General features: G+C 47.4%; 1 protein-coding gene across 9 annotated transcripts in view; it reads left to right on the top strand.

Annotated features, from left to right (window-relative positions):
• Window positions 1-40: 40 nt before the first annotated feature.
• Enok (histone acetyltransferase enoki mushroom) overlaps window positions 41-14,549 on the top strand; it is a 35,735-nt gene continuing 21,226 nt past the window's right edge. For 4 of the 9 annotated variants that reach the window (XM_076436555.1, XM_076436554.1, XM_076436553.1 and 1 more), the window contains exons 1-3: window positions 41-750; window positions 1,010-1,837; window positions 9,192-10,043. In XM_076436555.1, the coding sequence (XP_076292670.1) occupies window positions 9,498-10,043 (546 nt within the window). In that variant the 5' untranslated portion in view covers window positions 41-750; window positions 1,010-1,837; window positions 9,192-9,497. The other 5 variants (XM_076436552.1, XM_076436548.1, XM_076436549.1 and 2 more) reach the window with 5 other exon arrangements.

Raw genomic sequence — 14,549 nt, 5'->3', positions numbered from 1 at the left:
ATGAAAAAAATAACATCTGGCTTTATTTCGCAAACATCGACAAATCCCAAACAATGTCCTCAAAAAAAAAAAAGGTTGCGTTCCTTTTATGACTGTTTAATTTATGCGGAACTAGAAAGATCAATACAATCACCTGCAACGTGGCCATTGGGTTGTATACTTACAGGTATCATAAAAGGTAAGGGCACTGGTTGAAATAATGTTAGTCGAAAAACAGTTATCGCGATCGCGCGGCACGCCTGCGTCGTTCACTACGTAAATGCAGTGTATAGAGTAGGATGGTGATGTAGCGATAAAGACGTACGCGGTCGCCGTGGGACGGGGTAAAGGCAGTCCTTAAAAAAATCAATAATCTCATTACGAAATTGCACACGGTATGGTGTGTGTTTTGCTTGTACCGTACCAGAAGTAACGGCATTCCGTTCGCGATCAAATTCGTGGCGAAACACCGTCGAAACATTCGTTAGATATCGATATTTTTCAAAAAAAGTATTACTACGATCTCCGATGACAAAAATTTGACAACATTTCTTACGTTTCTTTATCGAGAAGATTTTTTCGAATTTTGCTAAACTTCATGTCGTTTTTATCCGGATAGTGCGAAGCAAAACAATCAATATTTTGAATGACAAAAATAACGCAACGGGGTTGTGTGTATATTTTGTATGTAAAAGAAGAAGGATAAAGTAGCAACGATCAAACATTCCGTTAATCGAATTAGTATACCGGATACATCGCAACAGCAATTCGGTAATTATTTGTGCCCGTAATTATGAAAGTGGTCCAAGTTAAAATTTTAAAAAATGAGTATCAGTTACTTCAGATTACATTATTTTAAACGAAATTAATTCGATGTAATTTTTACGATATTGACAAAAATGAACCGTTGAATAGAGTGCTTGTTATTTCAATATTATATGGAATTCGTTTAGTGTTAAAATTCAAGAAATGCATGTATGACTTGGACCACTTTCTTAATTATGGTCACATTTCTTTTTAATATGTGCAGATGCGTGGTTCGGCGAGGGGTAGGTACAGCCCTGGAGGCTCGTTGACAAAGCTGCCGGCATATCGTCGTGTAGTAGTCGCGCGCGCTGCCGCGTCGAGAAGCCGATTGGGAATGGTTAAAGCGAGCGTGAAGTGGGCGGCCATAGTGGAGGTAGAAGCGTAGTTGCACAGGAACAGAGGAATAGAGAGATACGGCAGTCTTGGCCGCGATATCGTGCTGGTTTCAGTATTCGCATTCGTCGCGGCTTCTGCTTGGCCGCGCTGTAAAGCTCTTACTCCAGACTGTCCCACGGGGCATCGTGCAAACACGAATACTAACATAAACACGAACGGGTATACGTGTGGATACGTGTTTTAGGAGTGTTTACGAGTGTACAATTGTGTGGTGCGTGTGTAGCTGTGTAAGAGAAGGAACACGCTCTATTCCCGAAGGGTGTGCGCGCGCGCACGATCGTGCCCGCCAACGAGAGGGGCAACGAAACACGACGCACGCACGTGTGACCGGTAACGAGAGTGTGCGAGTCAAAGTGGAAGGTTTGATTGGTCGAGGAGAACGCGTGCCGCTACGACTGTGTTTCTTCGTGATTCCGTCGTGGCCGAGAGCGCGGTGTGCGCAGTGCGCTCCCCACCGCGTGCGCGCAGTGTGTAACCCCCGCGACCGCCATCTTTGTCAAGTGGGTAACCTTTGTTGATTTGTGTGAAATGTGACGCCGTTGTCGCGAGATAATTGGTGATCGTGATTACACGCGAGCCCTGTGTGTCGGTACCTGAGTGACTCGTGCTCTCGCGTGTCCCCCTGTGGATCTATACATGGAACAACCGCGACCAGGTAAAGACAAATTCGTCTCTTCGTTATATTCTCGGCAACCGAGAACCACGCGAATCGTCGCCCGATGCATACGGGCCAGCAGCGGTTCTGCTGCCGCCTGTTCGTGAACGAGTAGGAGAGAGAGGGACAGAGCGCGGGAGTAAGACAGAGCGAGACCGAACGATCGTGCGAGGAAGGGAGATAGATACATATAGAACGAGAGAGAAAGACGCAGACAGCCTTCTCAACTATATACGCGGTGTTACTCCGTTGCATTTTTCTTCCGATATTGTAGCGACGTTACCCGAACCCGGCATAAATTCTGATGCGTCGGTACAACGATGCGTACCTTGCCGAACGGTGGCACCGGCGTATTTCAGCGGCATCGTTGTTCGAACGCGCGAAAAATCGTGCGAAAACGGTCGACAACTGGCCGTGCCTAGCCGCCAAGATGGCTGCCCGTCGGGCTTCGAGAAACTTGTGTCCTCGGTGTTTTCGCTTCGACGTCGTAATTGCATCGTTCCGTACGGTTTGCTCGCGCTCGGCCCTGCCTATCCACGACTCGACGGAAGAAACGTACGCCTCGTTGTCAGTATCGTCGCGATCGGACAGCCGATGGATCGAAAATAACCGTGGCGACGGACGTGTTCGTGGGCGACGGCCGTCGCGATCTTAACGTTCGTCGAACGTGTACAGTGTCTGTTACACCGAGAGTACGGTGCAAGTGTGATTCGGCCGAGAGGGACGCGACAACCTTTTCCGCCCTGCCGCCGGATACATCGTAAAAGCAGTCACGGCGATCGTGGAATACGCGTTTGTCCGAGTACGTTAATTAAAATGGCTACCGACGGCAGCCAGTTCTGGCTTGCGGCTGGTGGTCATTCGTGAACCAACGAGTCCACGTACGCGCTACTTGTACCGCGACCGCGATTCCAAATTCCGTTCATCCTTCTTGACATTTTCCATCGATCGACCGCCGTCGGACCGCGTATCGTTTCGCTTACGACGTGTACGTTTCCGTGGCGATATGGAATCGTACAGAAAACGTGAACGACCAAAATGAAACGAGACGAGACGGATAAACGACATATGATGCGTTGCGATACTGTTGGGCACCATACCATACCATACGAACGATACGATACGATACGATACGAAAGGAGACGAAACGAGCGACGGGCGGCAGCAGCAGTTAGGCCGTTGGTGTTCGTTCGTTTTCTCGGTGGCAGCTGCTCTCTCTCTTTGACCCTCCGTCGGGTGAGAGGGGCCCCGGCAAACAGAGCCAGCCGGCCTGGCCTCACTGGCCTCCCTTCGCCCTCGTCCCCGTCGTGAGTCGTAAGTCGCAACACGACGGAGAAATACTGCTCCTTCTTTCTCGATCCATCGCGATTTCCCTGTTTAACGCTTCGACCGTGCTGTCACGAGTTTTCTCTGTCTCGCGTCGCATCGCCTCGTCTCGTCTCGTCTCGTCTCGTCCCGTCTCGCCTCACTTCGCCTCGCCTCAACGTCCACTCCGCACTTCGAGACCCGAGGTTTCTCTCCGTCGTCCTCGACATTTCTTCGAGCGGCTATTGTCGAAAATGGAAGCGCGCGCGATTGCACAACGTTGCGCTCCTTTCTTTACGTTGTTCCGCGGAACGTTAACGATCCTCTGTAAAACGGCGACTCGTTCGGCCCGGTTACCGGCGATTTCCGGTCGCGATCGACGCTCCTCCGCTCCTCTTCACGTTTCTTTAATTTACAAAATGATATTTTCCATTTCAAACGTTGTCCACTCCGTAGGCTCTTTCATACGTACCTCCCTTACTCGTTTAACCTTTTCTCGTTTAATTACGGTTAGCATAAGGGCCGTAGCTTCTAGGTTAGGTTCAATGACAGCGTTTCCGTTGCGTTTCGCGCTCGAAAACCGTGAAATTGGTTCACGTGTACAGTCCTCTGCACGGCTACGGTGGATGCAGTATTTGCATAGAGGCGAATGGTGTATCGTTTCGACATAACCTCCAAGATATAGTGGAAAAGACTTGTTGGTAAACTGATGCTAGTCGCGCAGTATTTACATCGGAGAAGTGCAGGTCAAACAACGCATACTACGACGGTGGTGTGACGTGCAAAGATATCATCTGACATAACCTCAAAGATAAAGGGAACGATACGACGCGGCTCGGTAACCGTGCACGCGTTCATTAACGTCTAGCGTTCACGCCAGCATCCGAATTACACTGTTGCGCGGAAAAATTGCAACGCCGGGAGAACGCGAATCGATGCAGCTCGTTCGTGCAATTATTCGTGCTCTCTGGTTGGCAAACGCGGCACTGAATCCGCTTCGAACAGCTGTGCCGTGGTTCGTCGAGATCTTTGTTTCGAGTTTTCAACGATCTAGCAATCGTTGACATAGTTTTCCGTCTGTGGACGGGGGAAGATACACTCGAATTTTCGTGGTGTTCGTCGGCGTGCCCCGATTGTTATGCACGACGGTAGCAGCGCGAGAGTGTGTTCGTTGCGTAAGTAGCAGCGCTATTATTGTTATCGAACGGTCTGTTTATATTTGATTCCGTCGAACGGAACGAGAATTCCCTCTCTCGCACGACCCGTTCGACTCGTAAAACGCTTGTCGACGTTAGACACAGAAAGTTGTCAGGTGGCTCGTCCGCTCCTGTTCTCGGCGAGCGTTGGAAGCGTGCCGGTAATTGGCCGGCTAATGAATTCGAGCCAAGGCTGACGTTTAAAGTTTAAGCCGTCGCCGGAAATCCAAACCGTCGTCGAGCCAGCCACGCATCACCAACAGTTTTTATTCTCTGCTCTCTCGCTCGGAGCTTAAAAATTTCCACGTTCCGAATCATCGAGAGTTTTCTCTCTCTCTCTCTCCCCTCCCCCCACTTTTTTTACAATGACCTCATCGGCGATGACTGTCCTCGACGTAGCTCGGAGGATGTCGAACCGGCCGCGCGGAATTTTATGCATTTCTAGCACACGGTGTCTTCGAATCGTTTCGGACCGGTATTTTTCGGCGAACGACGGTTGGATCGTCGGATGGTTTTCATTTTATTCGCCGGCGAACGGTTTTTTTCTTGCTTTCCTTCTGTTTAGTCTCGGTCCCCTCGAATCGATCGACGAAAATTTACATCTGCGCAAACATCCGCGGCTCGGCGACGAGTTTCGCGTTTTTTAATTAAGCAGCTACTGACGACGGCTTCACCGTCATTCGTAACCTTGTTTACCGCTGCTGTTCCACTTAATTACCTCGTCGATTTTTCGAGTACAACGCCGGTCGCCGGAATCGCGTTCACGGCCGGCACCAGAGGGAACACGGCAAGGTTAATCCGCCGACGAACCCGATGATTTTTGCGGAGCGTCCGTCCGTCAAAGATGGCGTCGCGTGTACCGTAGAAGTTCGCCGAAGGTTATTGATATGCGTGGACAACGGGGGCGCGGGTTCGTAGAAAAATAGGGAACCGGTGTTCAATATCATCGCTAAACCTACCGAGCTCTAAGAATAGCTCGCATGCGTTGCCTTATAAAAATGACACCATAGAATTTATTTATTTATTTAGCAAGAGAGAGAGTATTTACAGTATTGTTAGATGTAGCTTACATTACATAGGTGTTACATTGTTTGAGACAATTATAAATTGTTTTCAGGCCTTCTATATCTCAGGTTTACATAACAAAGTAACTAATACAAAGAGGAGAACAGTACTCGCCGTTGAGAAACTTTGTTTCTAATGTATTATTTTCGTTCTCATAAACTGGACAGTGCCGTATAACATTGTATGTACAGGTCTTGAAATTCTGCTCCGATAGATTCTCTGTGATTATTTATCATTCGTGTCCAAAATTATGAAAGTAGTCGAAGTCACATATGTATTTCGTTTCGAGACATTTTTAAAGGAAAAGGATATGTAGAAATAGCAAGCACTAACATTATTTTATTATCCTCTGGTGAATTACAGTTTCTTAGCATAAGAATAAGGGGAATAAGGTTTTCAATTATTGTTTTCTATATCTTAAACAAAGTAAAGTAATACTAGGTAGCTCACGTTATTTTTATCAATTTCTAAAGTTTGTTTTGTATCGGATAACCGGGTGGGGCACGGTAACAGGTACCTCCACCCAGTGTGCTTGGACACAAAAATGTGTGTGTACAACCATTTCCAGAGTGAAAGCATCGTTATAATTTCGATAATTGTCGATTAAAAAAGCAGAACCCGGTGATTTGACTGGCGGTGGTAGTAGGTTTAGCGTTAATAGCGAGGGGTACCGACCAATCGAACACTCGAGCGGTTAAATAACAGTTCCGTTTCGGCCGGATAGAACCGCCCAGTTCATCGTTCGATTCAATTAACGTTTCCACCGATCGATCATTCGCTGGCTAATTAGCGGGGAATACCGGCGGTGGTAGTGTCAGTGCTCGTAGCCAGCAGCTCGCAGGCATACGCGCCGGGGAACGGAGCGACATGAAAAAACGCGAACGAAATCGCGCAGGTCAAAATATCCTCCCTCGGGACAGCGTCACTCCGCGCAGCCCTGGTTACACGTTTGCTTATTGTATTAATGTTATCTCGTGATCGGCGCGCCCGCGCCCGCGCTCGCGAGCTCAACCGCCCGCGAGTTCCTGTCGCGGACAACGGGCGCGAGCGTTTGCTGCGGTTCCTCCAATGATAAACAGCAGTGTGGACGCGGTGATCGCGATGGAGACGTTTCTGTGCGGGCCTCGTTGCTCGAATCAATCGTCTGTCCAACGTGACGAGGCGATGAAGTACCACTGTGCATCCTTCGCTAACTATCACGACTAACTTCAACTCTGTCGCACTCGAGTGGCCATGTTTACGTTTATTGCCTCGTCTCGTTGGACAGAGTACATACACGCTAATCGGCGTCTCTTTCCGGGGAGACCTAATCGCAGAAGGCGGTCCTCCATCGCTCCGTCGTGACCTTCTACGCGCCGGAGACACACGTGTTGATCGAGAAACGGTTCGGCTATCGTCGTCGTTCGATCGTGAGTCATGCGTGCGATCGCAGGAACGCTCGGGTTTACGACAGCGGGTTTTATACGTTTATGGAAAGAATGGGTTTACGTAATTTAAAACGGTGCAAACGTTCCAAGAGTTTCAAAATACATATTATTTTCGACCTGTTAAACGTGTTAACCCTTTGCCTAAACATTTATTCCGAGCTAGATTAGTAGACTGCGGATGTTCATGCAATTTTTAATTTTTTCAGACAATTTCAAGAGAGAAAGCGGGAACAAATAAAATCTTATTTTTAGCGATAGTAGCCTTTACAGATTCGAAATAGGGAAAAGTCGTATTAAATTCTGTGGAATTTTATATTCCAACATTTATTGAACCATCTTAGAAGCCATAAATGCATAAAGATCCGAAGTCTATTGATTAAATACGGATATATTTAATAATGCAAACAATACTTTAAATTATACATAGAACAGCAATTATTAATGGCGCTTCAGAGTCACCATTCGTATGCTAAGGGTTAAGAAACAAAACAACGTTTTATTTGACTTCAGTTGATTGCAATTCAGGTCGAAAATTCTAATTTTGCGTGAAGATCCGCCGTCTAGTAACCGCTATGTCGAATTCGGAAGAGTTAGTCACACGGTTCCAAGTTCATCCGTTCGGGAAGCTCAACTTCGGGAGCTGTGAAACGTTGTAACACTTGTGGATCGGAGCAGGCAGTTTCAAAGAGAGAAGGGTAGGAAGTTTTGGCGGGAAGCTTGTCGGACCGCGTCGCCACGGGGGTAGCTAACGTGGTTTCGAGAATAGAACGTGCACGTGGCGAGGAAACGAGGTCGTAAGAGGGATCGGAGCGCGGCGTGGCTCGACCTGTCGTGGCGTCTCTTCCGGTGGATCAACCGGAGCCGGTTTAACTCGCGGTTTTACACTTCTTCTCTTTGGCCGAGCTCGGAGATATTTATTATCGTGCACTCTCGCGAGTCGCAGCCAGCATCGGCACCAGCAGAGCGACACTGGCCTAGGTCAACTTTGTATCGCAGCTGCATCTCCTCGGCTCTGCGTGGAGCGTAATCGCCGGCGTTTAGGGACGCGTTCTCCCCGCGGAGCAATTAATTCATAGCGCGTACCGACCTGGGGGAGTCGCAGGTTTCTCTTGTAAATATCCGATTTTACAATTATCATCGTGGAAGAACGGCGCGCACCTGGAACCCTCGAATCGATCACCAGAACGGTTGCGATTTTTTATCTCCTCAAATAAATGATTATTTCCGTTTCTTGCCGATCTCGATTGTTCCTACGGTTAGCGGTTAGCGTCAGACGATCGACTATCGTCATCGGATCGCTCGATCCAGCAGCTATTTACGATCAGAGCTAACGATCTCGAGGAATTTTTATCCGGGTACATACTCGAAGACTTTGAGAACACGTCGGAGAGCGTGTGGCTCCCGGGATTCGGTTCTCGTTCGAGTTTGACTCCAGTTCGAATGGTTCCGAGCACGAACGATTGACTTGAAAAGCCACGCGCTTATAGGTCGCGTCTGGTTGCGCAATGCCATACGGCGATCACGGTGATTTTTAAATATTTCGCTCCCTACCACACGACCGCCGTGTGTACAGCTAACTGGAGCTCGGGCTCTCGAGGAGAAAGTTCATCGCTCGGGGGAAAATCGGCCGATGATCGTTCGCTACCGAGCTGGAAATTGGAATGGTCGTTCTCTCTCTCCCGAGGACTCGAGCGCGAACAATTTCTCATCGACTGTGGTTGCGTAACGCCTTTCGCGCGTACGCTCCATAGGTGATCGATCCTCTCCATCCTAGAAATCGGAAAGATAATATTCGTATTACGCTCGGCGCTCGCGCCGGAACGCTCGAATACGTTTCAATTAATCCCCCGCGCATGTTGTTGTAACGGAAAACAATACTTGGCCGGCCCGAGGAAACCGATCGATAAATGTCGCTCGCGACCCTCTCCCGTGCTAATCAGAGTCGCACGCTCCGCGACCGCAACAAAATGCGCTCTCCCGAATCCGTGGCTCGCGCTCCGAATTCCTGCTCGTTCGCGCTCGAGTTTTCCCCAGGCCGGGCTATCTCTGCCGTCTCTGTGTCGGCGTCGACCTTTCTCCCGTTCGGGAGAAAACTTCATTAGCTCGAGCTCCGTAGGAAAGTGACAACGCCGGAATGCCCGAAGAACGGCTGAATCCAGGGTAGCTAGGTGAAAGTGGAACAAATGGAACATGACTACCGATAGAACGGAATTTCGTAGGGTACTTCGAAGGTGCGCCGCGTTAGGATTCATAGGTTTTCCCCGGTGAATGTTATCAGCGAATTATAGAGTAGTGGATATCGCGAACTTGTTCCATCGTCGATTTCCAATCAACTGACGTGGTGGATGTTGATGATTTCAGGTTGGAAGTAACGAGTGACCGAGCGTCGCAGAAGCTGGATAAGTAAACGAAGTAAAGTAGAGGACACGTAGCGACAGAGACTTCGACAGGGAGAACGAAGGAAGAAGAGGAAGAAGGCAGCCAAGCGAGCAAGCAGCAGGCAGGCGCAGGATGTGAATGTCGTGGCCGTGACACAGCCGACCCAGACCCGGAGGCGCTCTCGCGTTGTCCACCGGGTGCGTATAACCTGGCCAGGTACGTGGCGGGTGGGTACGCCGCCGCCGGCGCCGCCCTCGTCGGCAGACGGCCGACGGAGACGGAAACGAGATGGACGAGCCGGAGTCCGCGGAAACGTGGTCGGCCTGGTTCCTGGACGCGATCCGGAAGATCCGCAGCCAGAAACAGAGGCCGAGCGTCGAACGGATATGCCACGCGATCCGCCAGCATCACAATTTCCACGAGGAGGAGATCGCGGAGCACTTGGAGGTCGCCGTGAAGCGCGGCGACGTGCTCAAGATCTTCAACAAGGGACAGTCCTCGTACAAGGATCCGGGCGGTTTGCAGTCGAAGCCGCTCAAGGTCGGCAAAAGTTCCGACCTGAGCAAAGTGCTCAGTAAAGCGGTCAGAGAGCTCGGCGAGAGGGAGGGCTCGACTCTCAAGACCATCGAGAAGTACATCAGGCAGAGCCACACGGTCGAGGAAGAAGCCGAGGGCGATCTGAGGACAGCGCTTAGGCTATCCGCGAAAAGGGCCGTCGATCGGGGCATCGTTATTCAGGATGGCAGGCTCTTCCGGCAACCGGACAGGCCGCCATACCTCAAGAAGATTGGGGACAACGCTTACCTTCCACCGCCGGAGCCTCCTGTCCCCAAGGTGAGTCCATTCGAACCTTTCAACCCTTTCGTTTCTCGGTCAGCCCGTTCAAGAATTTTCGCTTTGAACCCCTTCCGGTCAACGTTATGCTGGTAATCTTATCCCCGTTGCAATGAAATATACGGTCCGGTCGCGCTAGCCATAGGACCGCAGAGGTTTAAACGCGAGTGAGGCACGACTCGAGGTCGTTTCGCGACCGTATCAGCGGTCGTCTACACGTAAAACGGGTTAAACTATGGGCCAAAGAACTCGCGGTTAAATGATAAAATCCTGTTCGAGTCGAGCGAAAATAAAAAAGATGACTTATCGCTGCTCCGGAAGTATAATGACACAACTGCAAAAATTCAAATTTTACAGGACAAGCAAAAGAAAAATAATTTCAATTTGTTTTAATAGAATGTGGGGCCTATAGATTCGGTTTAATTCTTCTATGAGAGTAGTTTATAGACATTGTGGGTTATTATTGCAACTTTTAAGTTATTTCAATTTTTAAAATAATAAATACCAGCCTCACAGTAACCAGCACCATGTAAATACGTCATTGTTCTTCTGAAAATGCGAAATTATACTTCCGGCGCAGCGATATCTCGATGAAGCAAACACACATTGTGCAAATATTCAGAGTTCCTTTGCACAGGATGCGTCTTGCCTACTTATACGTAGAAACGCATGAGAAGTAAATCCTCTATCGACGCAAAAGCCTCGGGGAGGTTCGTTTGCGTCGATCGTAGAGAGATACTATTTTTTTCGAGCTTCAAAGGCCAAGCCGAACGTAGAGAAGGACAACGACTCTCCGCGTCTTTTTCTTTCCCATACGCTGTCCCTCCTTGCGTCCGAAACGTTCATCGTCAATTAATCGCACGGGCCTTTGAACTGTATTCGCAGTGGTTCACACCGATATACCCGAGCCGAGATAAAATTACATACTACAGTGGAGGGGATATATTTTTCGCCTCCATCGTGTAGCACCTTCTTGCGTCGATAGAGGATTTACTGTATCCGTAAACGGCCGGTTTTATATTCCTCATTTTGCAATTATTGAAATTGTGAAGTTCTTTATATGGAAATCGGTCGGCTAAATTTTTGTTATCCGACCACATATTGGGATGAAAATTGCTTCGAGTCCAAAGGGTTAAGTCGGCGTTCGTCGTTCGCCAGAAGAAAAAAGTGAATCGAGTAGGTAGCGTGTAGAACGCAGGGATAATCGATTCGCGGCTACGCAACAACCGGTGTTATGGCTGGTCCGAGCGTAAGATTTATTTCTCGTACGGAGTCGGGGCACACACGCAGAGGTGTTCGAAACTTTTGTCGGACAGTGTACGGGACCGTTTTTGGCGAACAGTCTCTTCGGGAATGGAAAATACCTGGCTCGGCCCGGGTTAATCCCCGCGTATCCGTTACACCCTTCGTACGGCAGGACAGCCTTTCCCCCATTCTTTCGGCCCCGGTTAATGTCGCGGCTTCGGTACAACCGCGAAGAGTTGGCGCACTCGTGTTCTCCGGGGAATGCAAATCGAGCGAGCGAAGCAGGCGAACGGTCGTTCGGCTTGGCTGAAATTTTTAACCGTGGAAACGTTCGCAAGCGCACCTGTTCGACGAGACCGCGACCGTTCAAGACGGACGTCCACGAGTTTCGGAACCACCTGTACTCGGCAGAGCCCCGAGCAACTGTTGCGCGAATATCGCGAGAATTTTCACGGCCTTGAACTCGGCGGTGCACGTTCGCGGTGCTAGAACCGTGCCGACGCGTATCCGGAACTCGTCCGACCTCTTCTAGACCGCGGTGAGATTTGCGCGCGATACTCTTCCAGTATCAATGAACACGAGTCTTGCGATAAGCAACATCCCAAATTAAATTCTCATCAACTGATGCCGATCCACGTGGAACCCTCCGTTCCCGAGGGATTAACATGGTCCATTCGAACTGGCGAACGGTCACCCCCCAAAATGCTCTTTCAACCCCAAATTACCTTTTAACCCCTTGCCGCATAATAACGAGTCGGAATCGTGACGATCACTTGAAATGTATTATTAGGAGCTAGACTGGTCACACACACTTTAAATCAGAATAACTTTTTTATGAATGGACCAAACGACTTCAATTTCTCTGTAAGGCTAGAAGAATTAGTTTAGTAAATGACGTCTAAAAAATATGTTGAAAAAATGCATGTGGTGAATTGTGAAAATCGTTACGAGTTTTTTAGCTGGGCTAATAACGAACATTTAAAAGATGTGTTTGGTCAACTTGTATAAATTACATACGCTCCGAAAATTTCATTGAAATTGGTTAATTGGTTTACCAGTTATAAACGATCAAACGTGGAAAAAGGCCGGAAATGTGGAAAAATTGCAATTTTTACCACTTTTGATCGTTTATAACTCGTGAAACAATTAACCAATTTCAATGAAATTTTCGGAGCGTATATAATTTCTGCGAATTGACCAAACACATGTTTTAAATTTTCGTTATTGGCCCAGCTAAAAAACTCGTAATAAAAATAAATTTCTGCTATTGTTTCTCACAATACCGACCAAATGCATTTTTTCAAAACTTATTTATTAGACGTCATTTACTAAACTAATTCGTCTAGCCTTACAGAGAAATTGAAGTCCTTTGGTTCATTCAGCAAAAATTTATTCTGATTTAAACTGTGTGTGATCAGTTTTGCTCCTAACTGTAATCTGCTAAATATGACTGTTGCAAATACAATTTAATTATTTTGCAATCAATATTCCAGCGTTAAAGTAAATGTACGTATACAATAGATACAAATTTTCTGTACTCATCGGTGAAATTAGTAAAGACAAAGAAGTTCTAATTCCTGCTTCTCGTAATCGATTTAGAACATTTTCATTTCGCATAAAGATCCGCAGTCTGGCATCGGCGGTTGATCTTAGTTAGGCTCTTCCGCGAGCGACGATAATGGACGCTTCCTCGCGGAACTGGTCCGCGGCCAGTGGCTCATCTCCGCGTCTCGATTCTTGCTTTCCATCTACTGCTGCGGTTCAGTCGGGGTCAGCCGTCGCGGAGCAAAAAGTTGCCGAGTTCCCGGTCGGCTCGCAACGATCCATTAATCTCGGCAAACCGATCGGCAACCGCTCGTTCGGTATGCCGCATCTTTCTCTGCTCTTTCGAGAGAGGAGCTTCGAGTCCCGTTCGCACGAGAGAAATCGCGCACGGCATTCTATTCTTCTCTCTGCCCTGTCTTCGCTATCTCTATCCGATACCTATTGGTCGATTCGCTTCATCTTCCAGATCGGTTTCAAGACAATTGGAACCTTATTTTTTCTCTTGCATTTTCCGACATCAGCAACATGGAGCAATATTTTAAGCCTTTGCACAGTCGGAGCTGTTTTAACTTGAAAATTAAACATTTCTTCCGACCAAGAATAATTCCATTGTATATAATTTCTTTCAATTTAGGAACAAGAAATTGAACGTGGGTAGATAGAACAGCCACAGTCTTTTGATTAGTTACCAACATATTTAATAATGTGAACAATATTGTGAATAATGGTTAGACTGCGGATTTTATGCATTTATGACAAAAATGGACACGTAGAATTTAAAGCAGAGTGGACATGTTAAAAATATTTAAGGACATCAATAACGTTATTAGGTTTAGCTTAATAGCATAATTAAAAGAAGAATACAATTTTTATTTTGCTCCTGTGCCCTGCAACAGAGTTGGGCATTAATCGCTTAAAATTTTAATAATGATTGATTGATTAATGTGTACGAACCGTCAATCGTTGATTAAAAGAAGAAATCATGGAAAAAAACATAAAAGCACGTAAACAGAGTTTGTATTATATGTATAGACCAAATGACAATACACTTAAATTCAGTTTACATTTTTTCAGTATTTATACAGTTTTGATTCCGTATTTCATTTCGAAGTTTCAGCAGTTAATCATTAATCAATTATCCGACTGACGATTACATTTGAAAGGAATGTAATCGTTAACCGCAATTAACGACTAAACTAGGAGATTAATTGTAAATTGCGATTAACAATTGAAGTAGAAATTTAGTCGTTAATCGTTGGTTAAATTTTTGCTCAACTCTTTTTTATTTTGCATAAAGATCCGCAGTCTAATAATGATACAGTAATTGTTAGGGTTACTCTGAGCCACCCCTCGACTGCAAAGGGTGATGTTACACAGCCCTAATTATGTCCAACATTATCGTTCGCTTTCTGGAATTCGGAGACAGCTGGGGAAAATATGAAAAAGCCTGACTCATCGAAAGATTATTGTAGCATCATATACAGAAGCAAACTGACAATTCCTCGTCGTCCCCGAAGTATCAGATCATTTCGTCTGCCGCTTGGTTTCCTTCGTTCCGACGTCGTTTAGTTTTAAAAGAGCGATCGGGGACGATGTTTGCCGGCAGGGAGTTTATTCGGTCGAAAAGGCGACGCGTGGCCGGATCGAAAGAGTGAGTCGACGAGGAAAAGAATCGACGCGGCATGGCGTGGCGTGGCGTTTCCAGGGCATGAGTCA

This window comes from Lasioglossum baleicum, chromosome 13 (genome assembly GCF_051020765.1).
Source record: "Lasioglossum baleicum chromosome 13, iyLasBale1, whole genome shotgun sequence".
In the NCBI taxonomy this organism is placed as follows: domain Eukaryota; kingdom Metazoa; phylum Arthropoda; class Insecta; order Hymenoptera; family Halictidae; genus Lasioglossum; species Lasioglossum baleicum.
The sequence above is the reverse complement of the archived record's forward strand: the minus strand, read 5'-3'. Positions and strand labels throughout refer to the sequence as shown.